This window comes from Astyanax mexicanus, chromosome 1 (assembly GCF_023375975.1).
Source record: "Astyanax mexicanus isolate ESR-SI-001 chromosome 1, AstMex3_surface, whole genome shotgun sequence".
In the NCBI taxonomy this organism is placed as follows: Eukaryota; Metazoa; Chordata; class Actinopteri; order Characiformes; family Acestrorhamphidae; genus Astyanax; species Astyanax mexicanus.
This window is the reverse complement of record NC_064408.1, coordinates 103,026,274-103,042,268: the sequence shown is the minus strand read 5'-3', so window position 1 is coordinate 103,042,268 and position 15,995 is coordinate 103,026,274. Positions and strand designations below refer to the sequence as shown.

The 15,995-nt window shown below is 38.7% G+C and overlaps 1 protein-coding gene across 5 annotated transcripts in view; it reads left to right on the top strand.

The window, feature by feature from the left end:
• prkag2a (protein kinase, AMP-activated, gamma 2 non-catalytic subunit a) overlaps positions 1 to 15,995 on the top strand; it is a 104,645-nt gene that overhangs the window by 38,266 nt on the left and 50,384 nt on the right. The window contains exon 1 of one of the 5 annotated variants that reach the window (XM_049463262.1): positions 1,224 to 1,848. The exons of the other annotated variants lie outside the window; for them this stretch is intronic. Within the exon in view, the coding sequence (XP_049319219.1) occupies positions 1,749 to 1,848 (100 nt within the window). The 5' untranslated portion in view covers positions 1,224 to 1,748. Of the gene's footprint in view, positions 1 to 1,223; positions 1,849 to 15,995 lie in introns of those variants that run through there. 5 annotated transcript variants of the gene reach the window in all.

Sequence of the window (15,995 nt, the reverse complement as noted above, 5' to 3'; positions counted from 1 at the left end):
CCTGCAGTGTTGGATATATTTAGCTGTTTTGCATATATTTTAAGTGTTATCCATATTCATTACCACCCCCCTGTGTGTGAGCTAACATGTTTAATTTTGTCTATCTATCTATCTATCTATCTATCTATCTATCTATCTATCTATCTATCTATCTATCTATCTATCTATCTATCTGTCTGTCTGTCTGTCTGTCTGTCTGTCTGTCTGTCTGTCTGTCTGTCTGTCTGTCTGTCTGTCTGTCTGTCTGTCTGTCTGTCTGTCAGTCTGTCTGTATCTATATCTGTCTGTATCTATTTATCTAGACTGCATGTTCAAATACCCATTCTAACAAATGCATTGATCTACTTTAAGTTGCACCCAATGCCGACACAGAAGTGCAAATGCACACAGCTTGTTTAGTCCCTGTATAGAAGTACTGCCAATAGAATAGGACATCCAGTACTTCTGGGGTGAGTTGGTAAGTTGAGGATGGGAGGAGGTGGGGTGGTGCTCATCCAATATCCTGACCTCACTAATGTTTTTGTTGCTTAATGCAGTCAATCAGATCTTCTCAGCAATGCTCTAAAACCTAGTAGAAATCCTTCCCTGGACACTAGATACAGTTACTCAAACAAAAGCAGAAAAAAACTTTTTAATACCTTTATGATTTCAGGTGTCCCAATACTTTTGTTTATGTGGTGTATCTACTAAAGCTAAGCAATACGAGGATAATGTAATAAATTCTGTTATTGTATTGACGATATGCTGTTAAATTGGATGATGTGCAGCAAAATGTGATAAAAAGGACTGTAATATGTGTAAAAGAGTACTTAAATACCAATTTTTAAGAATCTAATACTATTCATGCATTTAATCTGTGTCAAAACATTGCAACACATATTGTGTATCGTAAAAATGTTTTTAAATATCATGATATAATATTTTACCATATCGCCCAACTCTGGTATCTGCCTGTCTGTCTGTCTGTCCATCCATCTATCTATCTACAGTATCTTAACCAAGCTGTCAGCCCGGGATGGTGTTCACTCAACATAACAGTGTAATATGAAGCACATACACACCACACACTGTACTTAGTGAGATGAAGTGTCCGAGGGTGGGAGGGAGGCAGCCTTCTAGCCAATCAGCAGCGAAGGCTTTCCGTGTCTGTGTTGGTTTCCTTTTACAGTGTCTCTGCAACATAGGCTATTTTGAAGACACACACACACACACACACACACACACACAGAGGAATATGCACACACAGCTGCACCTGACAATCTGCTGAAGTGAGGCCAGCTCTCTGGCCATTGAGCCTGGGTTGGGGAGTGAGGGAGTGTGTGAGAGAGAGATAAGGAGAGAACGAGAGAGAGAGAGAGAGAGAGAGAGAGAGATGAAGGGATAGGAGCAAAGCAAAAATGCATGAGACTGAGGAGGAGTGAGCGCTCGTCCTCTCCTCAAGGAGCGTTACACAAGTTCTTCCTTGTTAGAATTACTGCTTGGCAGTTCGCTGGCAGCGTATAATAGCTCTCTGCTATTGTGACTCTTATCTGCTTTTGGACTGAAGGATTCCTGTGCTCATTATCCACGTGAAGCTTCTGGCACTTTCTGAATTATTCTGGACTGGAGCACAATGCTGGACATTCGCTGAGCTGAGGGTCAAGCTCCTGCAGGCCAAGCTCACTCAACACTGCTCTTAGCTGCCTCCGGCTCTCAGGTATGCCCTCTTCTGCACTGCCTGGCCATTCCCCAGCATCCCTCCGGCAGCCATGAAGAGGTTCAGCAGCCTGAGAGGAAGCAAGAAGCGCAAGGACCAGGAGGGCAGGACAGGCCGGCGCCAATCAGAGCCCCACGGCCTTCTGGGAACCAGTAAGAAAGCAACTTAATAGCTTTAAGAAATGTCAGCTGTAGGGCTGGAAAATTATTTCAAAGTATTTATTGTTTAAATAATGGTGACATGATTTTAAATACATTTCTGATGTTTCAGGATGCATTATTTTTACAGCATCTGTTACTGACTGATGTTTATTATAGGGAGCATTACATTAAATTGCAGATGTTTGTAGGTACATATTCATATCTGACTTATCTGAGTCTATCTGAATTAAATTAAGGAATACAGTGGGCCCTATTTTAGCGATCTATAGGTGACACATATCAGAGTGTAACAAATCATTCCCTTTAAGAGCCAGATGGTATCTGACTTTGGTGGATTGGTATTTCAACAGCGCAGCGCTACTGTAATTCTCAGTAGAGGAAACTGACCTGGGTGTTCACGCTGTAAAGGTGCAAGAGCAGGTTATTTACAGGAACAGCAATGTTATTTTATTTAGTATTCTGTTTATTGTTAATGTAAAAGTTGTGTTTGTGCACTTGTGTGTGTGTGTACTTACTGGGGGAGTACGCTCTGATATTTGACTGGTGTCAGGGTTTAAATCAGTCAGTGGCACATCTGTGTTTTCTGTTGCCAAGATAGCAATATGGCAGAAATGTACCCGAACACACCTTATTTCCAGACCACCACACCCTTCTGCATAAATATATATGTAAGATCTGATGCTATGTAAATGATGCAGGCGCAAGGGCTGAAAATAGACTGTTCATGGGGTGTAAGATAGCAACAAATATCAAGACATGCCTTGTGCAAGATAGTGTAAGATAGGGCCCAGCCGCCCAGAATCTCAAAAAAGTGAGTACACCCCTCACATTTTTGTACATTTTTATTATATCTTTTCATGGGACAGCACTAAAGATATGACATTTTGATACAATATAAATAAATGGAATGCCATGTGAAATTAAAAGATAGGAGCTAATTATTAGAAATACATGGAAGACAATGACACTAGTACAGTGGCAATGACAGCAAGAGAACGTATAGCAGTGTACAACTGAATATGTTTAGTGTTATTGAGGGCAGTGAATCCAAACTTTTTAACCAAATAATTATGCAAGATACAGATTACACAATTGTTCCTATGCGTGCCGTCCTGGAATCAAGTTTTTTAATGTCAAAGAAGGCTTATGAATGCAGGTTAAAACCGTTTCTGTGTTTACATTTCTTAAACTGCTGTGTTCCCAGAGCTCTGTTATGGGTCTGGTTAGCATACAGCTTGCATAACATGTGCAGCAATGATATGTGCTGTAACTGAAACTCTGAGGCTATGAATATGTCAAGGCTGAGATTTTTGACCTTGGGCTTTTTGTAATTTCACTCAACAACCTCTTAGATCTTATTGCTTCAATAAAATGAAAAAGAACATAGTACTCTGCATGTCAAGAAACTGTTAGAAACTGTTAGATCCAGGATTCTTCAGTTCTGTTTACAACTTTGCTAGAAAATAATGATAAAAAGAAAATTATAAATTGGATAACAATATAGTTATATATATGAATCAAATCAAACAATAATTAAGGGAAGACAATCATAAACTTTGAAATAACTGAAATAATTGGTTGCACCTCTTTCTAGATCATCTTGCTTTTAGATCATTTTGCTAGAAAGTACATTTATTGATCTAGGACAAATTCTAAAATATGTGGTATCTTTAAATGTCCATTTCTTGGCAACCCTTCATCTTTATCTACAAATGTCTATTTTTGGTAGCACACTTTTCCATTTTGTTTTATTTTTATCATATATCTCAATTTCTTACTAGTTAATGTACAAGTTCTGTAAAGTAAAAATGTAATGCTATTTATTGGTAGGATTGCTGCAATCACTGAAGGGTTATTTGTAGTGTTTGGTGTTCATCTTGAATCAGTGTGATCAGCTTTATTTCTGTGGCTGAGGTGTTTCTCTGGGGTTTTGCAAGGCAGAGCCTGGGTTTCACTGTTGTTGCATCTCAATGTGGCCACTGTAGTAACATCATCAGTATCAGTAAAGTAGGCCATGATGATGATGACTGTGGTGTGCCGTGGTGGGGGGCTGAAGGTGGCAGAAAGCCATGAAGAAATTTGATTGGCTGCTGTAATGCTCTCCCACTGCAGCTATATGGAGATTGGTTATTAAGTTGTTAGCCCCAGATAGGGTTGAGCATCGTCTCAAATTAGAAAAAATCCCTGAAGGAAACGCAGAAAAGCTTAATAGCTAAAGAGGATTCCACTTGTTTTTGCTACTTGGTTGCAGTGGTATTCCAGATGGTTTCCATGGTGCTGCAAGCTGGTTGCTATGGTGTTGCTAAGTGAGTGCTAGGAGGTTTATATCATGTTGCATGGTGGCTGCAATGGTATCCCCGATGATTGTTATTGTCTTGCTATGTGAATGTTATTGGTTACTGGGCAGTTGCCATGATAGTCTATGGGGTTGCTGTGGTGTCTAAGGTGGTTGCTCAGGTATTTTCAGTGATTTCTCTGGTATCCTATACGTTTGGTTAGGTATTACTAGTGTATTTATAGTATATCATTGTGACATATCTATCTATGGTAAACATCCACAAACACCCACTTCTACACAGAAACCATGTGTCCAATAAAGTGTTGTTGATATCTTGAAATCTGTGGGATACATTTTATTACCAAAAGTATTTGTCACCAGACACAAAGCAGGCAAGCAGATATTTTTGGCAATGTAGTATATGTTTTAAAAAAACATATAGAGTACAAACGTGTTACATAGAAATGCCATGTTCATTTTGGTTACATTAATTCAATGCCTATTTTTTGCAGTGTGGGAACTAGTAAAATGTTCCCACTGTGTTTTCCAATAATTGCTGGGATATTCTGTCCTCAATGAGCAAAAAGACCTCACACACTTACACCCTCCCACATTGTGTAGAGTACCTTCTCAACAGCTTCTTCCGGTCCTCATACAGTCTCACACTCTTCTTCCCACAGGCTCCTTCTGTTTATTCTGCCTAAACATCTCACTGACTCTGAATAGCCTTGGAAATGTTCACAATTCACAATGAAACAGTAAATGATTATGTTTGCTTAAAGATTTGATAGATCAGGTAGCTGCATGCTGCACAGTTTAGAAGTGATGTGTGGTGGTTAAACCTGGGTAATAGCCTGTTATTAAAGGTGGGTGGGCTTCAGCTTAACGGATGATGTCTGCTTCAATTGCAGCTTCTCTGAATCCCAAACGAAGTCTAACAACAGAGAGGGATTAGACCTCTGTCTACTCTGGAATCCTGGGTAAAGAGAAAATATCTATACCCAAGCTCACAAGTGCACAAGAGGCCTGTGAGTGTGTGTTTGTGTGTGTATGTGTGTGTGTGTGAAAGAGAGAGAGACAGAGAGAGAGAGAGAAAGAAGGACAGAGAGTTGTCAGTGTTTACAGTAATAGACTGCATTCTGTTCTGATTTACCCTTTGCTCAACTGTCCACTACTATAACATCACTGTATTCCCAATAGAAAAAACAAACCACACATGCTCACTTCGATATTAGCCCACTGTGTAATACTGCTGTCAGTGCTTACAGCTTACTTGTGATATCTTTAAACTGACCACTAACATGTATACAGTACATTTACAGAGCTTTCAGACCTCAAATAATGCAAAATAAACAAGTTCATATTCAATCAATATTTGGTGGAATAATCCTGGTTTTAATCACAGTTTTCATGCATCCTGACAAGTTCTTCTCCACCAGTCTTACACACTGCTTTTGGTAACTTTATGCCACTCCTGGTGCAAAAAGTCAAGCAGTTTAGCTTGGTTTGATGGTTGTGACCAACCATCTTTCTCTTGATTTTATTCTATAGGTTTTCAAGTGTGATCTTGCTGATGATACTTGTACAACCAGCTTGGTGATATTGATCACCCAGCTGGGTGAAGCCTTGTCATACAGGTTGAGTAGTTTGATCAGGTACTTCTTTTTACACAGGTTTGAGTAGGTCTGTGGGCTCTCACCAGCCCTATTCTTGCAAGTCTCAATCCCTTACAGAATAAACCATTCAAGGGCTCTGTCACTTATATGCAAATAAGCTGTTGCTGGCCACGTCATGTATACGCTTAGCATTTACCGCATGTTGGTGTTAGCTTGTGCTAGTTTAATGTTAAGCTTGTGGTAGTATGTTGTTGATTTTAAAAGTTGAACTTGCATCACTTTTTTTTTTTTTTTTTACCATATTTTAGACTTAAGGCTGCTCTAACAGTGAGTTTGACATATTTTAGGGTCTTTAATTGGGCTTTCTCAATGATGTAAGCTGACAGGTAGGACAACACACACACACACACACACACACACACACACACATTTTATTGGGGTAGATTCCCTTCCAACTACCTGAACATCCTGTCTCAAAACACAAAACTTGCACCCAGTGTATCATCTTCCCATCACTCTCTGAGAGTTTATCGTGTCCTCAAGAATGGATGTCAGTGGTGAGAGCTAAATTAAGAAGCAGCCGTGCTGGAGCTGCATCAGTTGGCAAGCGACGGATAAGCAGCCGAAATGTCAGGAGATGGAGCAAACGCCAACTCAAGGATCTAGCTCTCTGCTCTCTGAAAAATTGGACTATTCTGCTCTTTCACAACCTTATAACCTTTCTAACCACTTCTTCAAAAATCTCAATGTAGTTTGCAGACTAATTAATAATACACCGTATAATGATGATCAGTTTAATGGCATCTTTTAACATTAGTGCTTCAGTGAGTATGTTATTATTTGAACTGTCTCTTATGGAGTGGGAATCTATTTGTGTTTTATCCTGTGATCCTTCCCACTGCCCATTTCCACACCCTAGGTTGGCAAGTATGGAACACAATAGCAGACAATCACATAGTGCTACAGCCTGTGAAGCCTTCTTAAAAGCTTATGTCTGGAGATAGAGACAAATGTGAGTAAGCGTTAGCAATTCATTTAATAGACGGAGACAGATTGGAGACAAGACAGACCACAAGACAGATGCTGAGCTACCAAATTTTGTCCTGAACAGATTTACACTGAGCTTCATTTTCTGTTAAAATTAACATGTTATCAGAATCTACAAGCTTCAGTATACCATCTTGCACTTGCACTTTAGGTTTAGTGTCCTCAACCTGGCAACCTGTGTGAGCTTTGCAGATTAAATTGGACATAAGCAAACCTACACTGACTGTAACTCCAAAATCAGATAAATAATAATAATAATAATAATAATAATAATAATAATAATAATAATAATAATAATAATAATATTTAGTAACATCAATTTACTCCATTTCTCACGCTGTTAGAGAGAGTTATGGTTTGAGAAGTAGAGCTGAATGTTGACCTCAGCTGGTTAAGGGCATGAATGTGTGATTTGTCATATCTTGGTGGGGAGCTGAATAATATATATATGCACACATATTTGTGGCTTAGTATTGCAAAGTTTAAGAGGAGCACCACTGAGCGCTATCTCAGACTCAGTGCATTCACTTTTATATATGTATATTCTGGTGTTTAAAAGGCTTGTATTACATTATTTTCCTACTCCGGAGCAAATGTATCTCAGACCACCTTCATTGCTTATTGCAAGGCAACGTAAATCATTTAACACTCACTTAGCTACAGTGTCACATGTGTAAACATTACAGTATCTGTCATTACCAGTAATAGTAATGTGACACTGTTATTTTATTGGACTTTAATTATCCATTAAGACAACTTATTACAAGCTTGTAAATTCTGTGCCTTTTTATATTACATTAGGCATGTTACAGGTTTCAAGTAAAGAATTACTGATATTTCTATAATCAGAATGCAAAATCAAAGGTGTCAAATGGTCTGTTTTGAAAAATATTTCTGTAGAGGTTAAAATATCCACTCAAGCTTGTAAAAGTCCTGGTTTCAAAACTATTAAAATGTATAAAAGTAAATGTATTGTTAGGAAAAAAAATTGCCATTAAGATTGTGCCACAGAAGCATATAGTGCACTACCTACCTTCCTAAAACACATTTTTCTAAAAGCCATTATGACTATAATGTTATGTTAAAATGTTAAATGTTGACAATTTTTGGATGCATTTGGCTCCCTGTTTTAGGTGCATCCACTGAAAATGAATGTGTTTTAGTACAATGCATATATATTAAAGATACTTAGTCTGGACATTTGGCTCAAGTTCTCTTGAGTCTCTGAACTGGATCATCTTCATAATACAGACTGTTCTCCCAATGTTCCCCAATGGTGGAATAAACTACCTTCCACTACCAGATCAGGAGCGTCCCCCGCTATCTTTAAGAAACTCTTGAAGGCAGAGCTCTTCAAAGAGCATTTACTCTCCTAACACCTCTAACAATCTAACCACTTCTAACCTAATTTCCTTCTTCCCCTCCCTTACTCCTCTATCCCACCATTCCCCTTCCCTATCTTTGGCCTCCTTTAGGCCCTACCTACAAATGCAATTTTTGTAATGTAATATATTGTAATGTATTGTAAAGTAAGGTAATGAAGTAAGACACCTCTGTGCAAAATGTTTAATATGTCATTAGATGTAAAGCATAAAGTTTATTAAGTGCATATCCAAAAGGGGGAAGAATGTCCTCACGTACTATAATGACATCATAGCTTTAATTCATTACTCTCCCGTTTCTAAAGGCATTTCCATGCCAACTGCTTGGATGGCGCCTCTTGAGAACACAGCCAGAAGCCTCCACTGCATCAAATGCATGTCATCAAACAGGGACACATCAGAGATAGTCACAGTGACAGCAGCAGCTCCTGGCTCATCTCCTCTACATCCACCTCATTTCACTCCCAGCATGTGTGCTGAATCAGAGCACGCCTCCGGTTGATGAACAACAAAAGGTGGCATCACAGGGTCTGGATTCTGATCAGTGGGCACAGTCTGATGGCAGAACAGTCTGGGCAGATCCTGCATTGGCCTTATTCGGCCCAAAACCAGACATATTTTTTTCACCAATGCTGTAGTTTCACACCACCAGCTCTAGGTGGCATTATTACAGCTTTCTAGAAGCACCGTCCTTTTCAAAAAGATGTTCTAGTGCTTGCTTGGTTTAGCACGTATTTAGGCCTTTGACTTTACTCACAGTGATAGGTATGGACTGTTGGACTTCATCTCAGTTAAACATGGGACAGTAACCTCCAATCTGCAGGATTTACTGCTCTGAGACATTTTACAGGCTATAAAGCTGTTTATCAAACCAGAGCTTTACTGCTCTCCTCCTGTGAGGCACATCTATTAAACAGCTAGCCTGGTTAACCCAAACATTGTAAACAGTGTGTCCAGAAATACTCAGATGCTCTTCTTATTAGTGAGTGAACCAAAGGTCATGTACCAAAAACCATCATGCCTAGTCCCAGAGGATCATAGTACAATATTTGGCTATGATGCTGTGGAACTGCATTGTCTGAGATGGTGAATCTCCATCCTCCAACATCACTACTAGCCTCACTAGTGCTCTTATGGTTGAATGCAGTTGCATGCAATTAGCTTTGACAATGCACTTTTCTTACACTTTAAGCACAATGTTCAGAATTTAAAAAGAGAGCTTTGATAGCTCCTGTCTGTTGAGTATACTGTTTAATATGTGTGTTGAATTGAGTGATCTAGTGTAACATGCTGTATTGTAAACAAATGGACAAAAGCTACTGTTACATAAATTCAATCTATGACTGAAAGATTTGGGCAAAATATATATTGCGATATATTGCTTAATTTAGGTTGATACTATGCGATTCCGATATCGATATGAACAGTATAAAAGCCACCACATGTGTTGTATGTAATCACATTCTAAAATTCCGAATGTTGGATGAAATGGTAAAAGTATTACATTAATAATACATTCATTAAAATTTATCATGTTTTGACAGACGAAATGTATCATCAGATTCTGCAATGCTGCTATTCAAATGCTCTCCTGTGTATAGTGTCTTTGCTGTCAATTTGTACAGTTAAACAGGATTTATTACATTCTGTGGAATGAAATGTACAGCTGGGTCAGTGTTCTGATGGTTTTCTCGATATGATTAACTCCCTCACTGAATAACTCTCTTTTATTTAGTCATACTAATTTACTCACTTATTCACTTACATAGCCACTTACACATGCAATTTTACTAGTTCACTCACATTCACTTATTTCTTCATTTATTTATTCATTGATTCATTTACTCACTACCTCACTTGCTTATTAGCACATTTACTCATTCACAGACATTCAGTACTTATGTATTCGTTTACTTACTTACTAATTCCCTCTCAATAATTTACTCTTTTATTCATTTAATCACATAGTTGCTCACTCACTCATTCACTGTCACTAATTCACAAATTCCATCAATTCAAACCACTAATTAAAAGTTTTTTCAAACATCTTGTCATACACACACGACTAAAATTGAAAAGCTATAGAAATATATACAGATGAAATATACATGAACATTCCTAACTCACCTCATGCAATCAAATGCTCACACCAATGCTCCAACATATGGTAGCTTTTGGTACAAAAATCAGGAGAAACTGAGAAGAATGTCAGAAGAAACAATGAATGAGCAGGTGTCCCAAAATTTTGTGTATAGTATGTAGGTCTGAGCATGTAACTGCCACTGTATTAATGAACAATTATGTTTAACAAGTATAGGCATTTAAAGAACATTATGCTATAAATGTAATTATTGTAACTAGTATCATCTTTAGGTACCATCTAAAGTGATATGTTATGTTATGTGCTGTTATTATTAATATGGATTTGTCTATACAGGTCTCAAGTAAATTTGAGGTTAAATCACATATTCTTCACAGTTTTTGATTTACTCAGCTGCCATATGCAGAAAGTATTCTCAGCCTGTGTTCTTTCTGTATTAAACCCACACACCCACTGAGACACAGATGCTGTATAGCTAAGTGTAAATTGGGTAGAGAGAGGTTGATGAGGTCATTGCACCCTGCCTCCTTATGTGAGTGTGCGTGTGTGTGTGTGTGTGTGTTTGTGTGTCCTTTTATCAGTAGGAATTTGACTGTCTCTGCCCTGCAGGATCCTCCAGACAGCAGCATGCAGCCATATACACTCATGTTTGCCCCCTAATTAGCCTCACAAAGTGGACGACACTGTCCTTTAGAGAGTGACTTGTTTCCACTTAGAAGTCAAACTTGAGCTGACTCTCATTACCAGGGCAGAAATGCATGTAAAAATCATGTGAATGTTTTTCTTAGTAATGGATTTGGTTCATTTTGGCACTTAAACGACAAGCTTATAATTTATTCATTAGAAGCAAACTCTTCCAGATTCTTCCAGAATCGGCCCATAATTAAATTAGCTGATTTTACTTTTATGAACAGCCTATCAAAAAGCAATATGCTTTACCAGTACCATTGGCTATTCACTGCACTTCAGTGGCTCTGTAACACTGTAACAAAACACTGCAATTGTTACCAAGCCTTACTAGATTGTGCTCCTGTCCTCTCATTGTGACTTATCAGGGCATTGTGCTGTTAACAGCCTGAAGACTTTGTAGGTGTAGGTTTTGGTAGGTGTAAAAATAAAAAAATAAAAACAAAAAAATTGAACACTGTTGTCACTGTACGTAACCCTTATAAATCAACAATGGCAAGCTAAATACAATTTAATATTTTAGGTCTTCTTTCAGTCAGTGGGCCCAATTCTTAAAAATACTACTGGGTTTTCTCATGATGGTATACTGTAAGCAGACAGTGTTAGATGACATGTTTACTTAGTCTTTTTACTGTTGACACACTTTGAGCATTTGTCATTAATATGCATTAGCTCATTAATATTGCTGATATGAAATCCAGCAAGAGAGAGTGCTGTGGTGTGCACAGCATCGTAGCTTTATGGATTGGGCTACATATTTTGCATTAATTAGCCTTGTTGTTATGAATCTGGCCCAAACGGTTTTCTGTTTTTTTCTCCAGTATGTTGGAGCATAACTTTAATTTCATGGCTTATTAGGCAATAATTATTGAAGTAATGCAAGTAGTAAATGTAAGTTGTATGATTATGAATGTAAAACATTGAAGAATGGGCTTCATACATTCTTTCACAGTATTCATTCACAGTATTTCAGATTTGTGTTTGTATGACTAAGAACTTGAAAGTCCGGATCAGAGCCAGAGAAAAGGTTTATGTGTTTGTTACATTGTATACATTTGAGCCATGCAGTTTAACACTACAGTTTCATGAGTGGGCTAAATAACTTTTCTACATGTGACTATCATCACCTACATTGGCATGCGTCTCCCTGTACTTGACATCGATTGGTTAGTAGAATGCTGTGTAAATTTGGTGAGATGCTTTTCTAGATATGGTCATTTTTACCCACCTGCCAAAATCAATGTCCTTTCAAGTGGACAGAGCAGAATGAGCTCAGCAGGTTACCCTTAAGCTGCTTTTATTTATGTCTATAGATAAGAGTTAATCTACAGTTACAGTGGATGCAGTAGTCGCAAACATAAGTGCCTGCGCCCACACTGTGGCGTGACATGTCTGCACGTGAACAAGAGTAAGATTTTGACTGATTATATAATGATTATATAAGGTCTGGACCAAACAAGGTACATGTAAAAGCACCCTAGCCAAATAGCATTAAGAATTGGCTAGTGTGTGGCGGCATAGGCTGAGACGCAACTTTAGCCATGCAGAATTGGACTGTTTCCCATATAATACACAGCAACTGGGGTGTTGGCACAGGCAACATGGGCTCAGAATGGAGTATTTGGTCTGCAAATGGCCTAAGTGATTTTTTTATATATGGTTAAGTATAAAAGAGTATAGAATCCTGCTGATCTGTCAGCACACAGACTCCCACTGGAATAGCCTTGGCTTAATCAAGGTTGTGGAGGTCAGTGGCTGCTGAGGGATAAAGTTGGTGTTGAAGGCGGTTGTGTTGAGTCATGCTGAGCAGGGATTGTAAGGGCACACACTTATGGGCATGGATTTAGCAACTGTGTCAAACTAAATCTATTAACACTGATTCACCAAATAAATCCTACTGGACCGCTAATCAATGAGGGCACTTCAGCACTCATTTATGGTGCGCTTGTTTATTAATGGGAATAGCAGGTCTTCTGAACTGATTGATTAAGCCTGATCTGTGCGCTGAGAAAGCTCTTTTTCAGTCAGCAGTTTCCCTGATTGCAGACATTGTTACTGCTCTTTAAGCCATTGATTTTAGTGACTTTGAAGCTAAAAGCGCTTACATAAAATCAGGCTTTTCTGACAGCAGTTCATATGTAAAGTGATGTTTTGTTTGCAGAGTTTGCTGGAATATGCTGGTTGAGTTTGATCTTAGTTAGGGGCGGCATGCATGCAAAGCAGGGATCAACTGGGATCAAAACATGGCTCTGGATGTTTGTCCAGGCCAGCTCAAAACAACTGGCCAGACACCAATCAACCTTCATTGTAGTACCGGCACCAAGGCTGCTGTTTCGGATGGGCATGACAAATTTGCTTGTGGGCAGAACCTTTAAAGCCAAATTTTAAAGGTATTAGTAACAGTAACTATGGGGTGTTTGTTGTGCATCTTGAATCAGGAAAAACCTAATGCAGAGATGAACTCAATAACCTCAGATGATACACATATAAAAAGTCTCAATTTGTTCTGCACTTATGTTAAAAAATATTTTTTGTTATTCTGCAATTTAATGTAGCCTTATATTTAATGGGTCACTTTTAAAGTCAGAATTTCTTTTAGTTATTGTGGTATGTTCTTTCATACTTTGAATTAGCCATGCCACCTGTGCATATACTACTGATTATCTTGCAAATGTTTTTATGTTTATTTATATTTGTGTCAACAATTTATGCAATTTCAAAACTGTTAAAAAAAATGGTATGTTTATTTTATTTTATTTTTTAGATTATTTATCAATTAACAAATAACATGTGAACACAGACAGACTCATAAGGATGTACATGGAGAGAATGATCAGGATGCTCTCTGTGTCACACACTTGCTCTGTCTCACTCGATCGTTTCTAAAATGTGTAAGAGCGAGCCTGATATTTTAACATTTTCCTGATTTCCAGGATATGGTAGATGATTTGTAGTCATTACAGAGTTGCCATTAAAATGTGTAAGAATCACGGAGCTCACATGAGATGTGAGATGTCTGCTTGCTTTCGGACAAAAAAGTGAACATACAGCCCTGAATGTTAATTTTTGTGATTAACCAAATGTGCTTTAATTCAGTCTAACAGATAATTAAACATTTTACTGTATTTAACACACTTTTAAACCTGGGACTTAATGTTATGTCAGTATGCTAACTTGGAGGAGATTATAGGCCTTTGGATGACATTTAGGACAAAACCCAAAGCATCTTATTGTAAACAACATGACCACCAAACAGAGCAGCCCACATGGGAGTCTCTCTGTAGTCCCAGTGGATAGCCCATCTATCGTATTAAGAAGGCCACTGGGGAAAGCCTACCAGTGTCACATTTACTTTCTGCATCTGGAAATTAAAGTTAGTTCTTTAATCATGTAGGACTTTCCTTACTTCAAACAAATCTGCACAGTCATGGTGCTTCAGTTATTCATGATACACCATAGACTGTATATAGCTGGACAGAGCATCGTCTCTCAAAAGTGAAGCCACCACAGGTCGGGCGCCCCCTGCTGTTCGGTTTTAGAAAGCTGTGTAACCCCACCCATCCCCATTGGTTTCAATGGCAAAACAGACAACTTTCCATCACGTTTTTTCTAATATACTGTAATTCTACCTCCATTATTTAAATTGAACAGCTAGTGTAACCTCTGCTTATATTGTCATATTTTTATATCTCCACAGAATTTATTTTTAAAAACGTTGTTCAGCTCTATTAAAAAAAGGTGTGGTTATTGTAAAAGGGCTGCTTATGGGCGGGACCAATAACAGACTGTCAGCTGCGCTCCACTCCGCTCTGCAGCCTGTGACCGCGAGGCAGCCCTCAGGGGCAGGGTTATTTAAATGAGTAGGCTGTCTCTCCACAGTCTTTCTCCCTCCTCTGGTCTCTACTGCGCAGACTCGGGTTTCAGGATCGGCAACATGGCGGAATATTTTGGCTTCATTTTCACTGAATGAACGGGAACGGCGACATGGTGTCCATCTTTTTTTACAGTCTCTGGGAAACACCTCTTCATTATTGGATTCAGGGGTTTCATTTGTTCCATTGCCACAGGTGTATAAAATCAAGCACCTAGCCACACAGTCTGCCCATACAAACAAAAATAAGTGAAAGAACTCCACGTCATACTGTGAAAGAAATACACCATTGCAGTTTCTTTCCTCTTAGAGATTCTGAGATCTGTGAGTCGTACGTTTGAAAAAAGTGCTAAGAAGTGTTAAGAAGTGTTAAGAGCCATAACAACTTGACTTGAGTTGAGTTGCAGAACACTTTCTCAAAATCTGTAAAAGTTGACTCAATAAAGACACAATAGCATTTCAGACCTGATGTTAGCACTGCAAGGGGGGACAGACTCCACATTAAAGCCAAAGAATTTACAATGGGATTTAATGAAAGCTCGTGTAGGTATAATGTATAAGTGTCCCGATAATTTTGTTCATATAGTGTACAGTATGTCTATATGCTCATATCATCAATATTCCAATCTGATGGAGAGCTCCAAGCTTAGGATGTAATTTTGGACAAGTCCCAAGCCTCTTTTTGTAACAAGACAGCAGGACCAACAAACAGAGCACACCACCTGAAAATAACTCTGCAGTCCCAGTGGATGGTCCATCTTTCGTATTAGGAGGGCCGCTGGGGAAAGCCTTCTGATGTCACGGTTATTTTCGCGTTTCACGTTTTACTGCCTCTGGGAATGAAGGTAACTCTTCTTCAGTGTAATCATACAGGACTCTCCTAGCTTCAAACAAATCTGCACAGTCACGGTGCTTCATCTAAATCATACACCATTATAATGGGCCACCAGAGACTGTCGTTAACGTGAGTAATCATGTTTTGGAAGGGGAAGGAAACGGCAGCAGGGTTCTGGTGTGATGAAGCAGAGATGATCTACTGTTGGACTTCGAGATGAGCTGCCTCTCATCGCCTGTTTTGTTGATGCCAGGTTGTGCGACAGTCATCATTTGTATCCTGCAGAGGTCACTGCTGAAGAATATGCTAATGAAAGGAGAT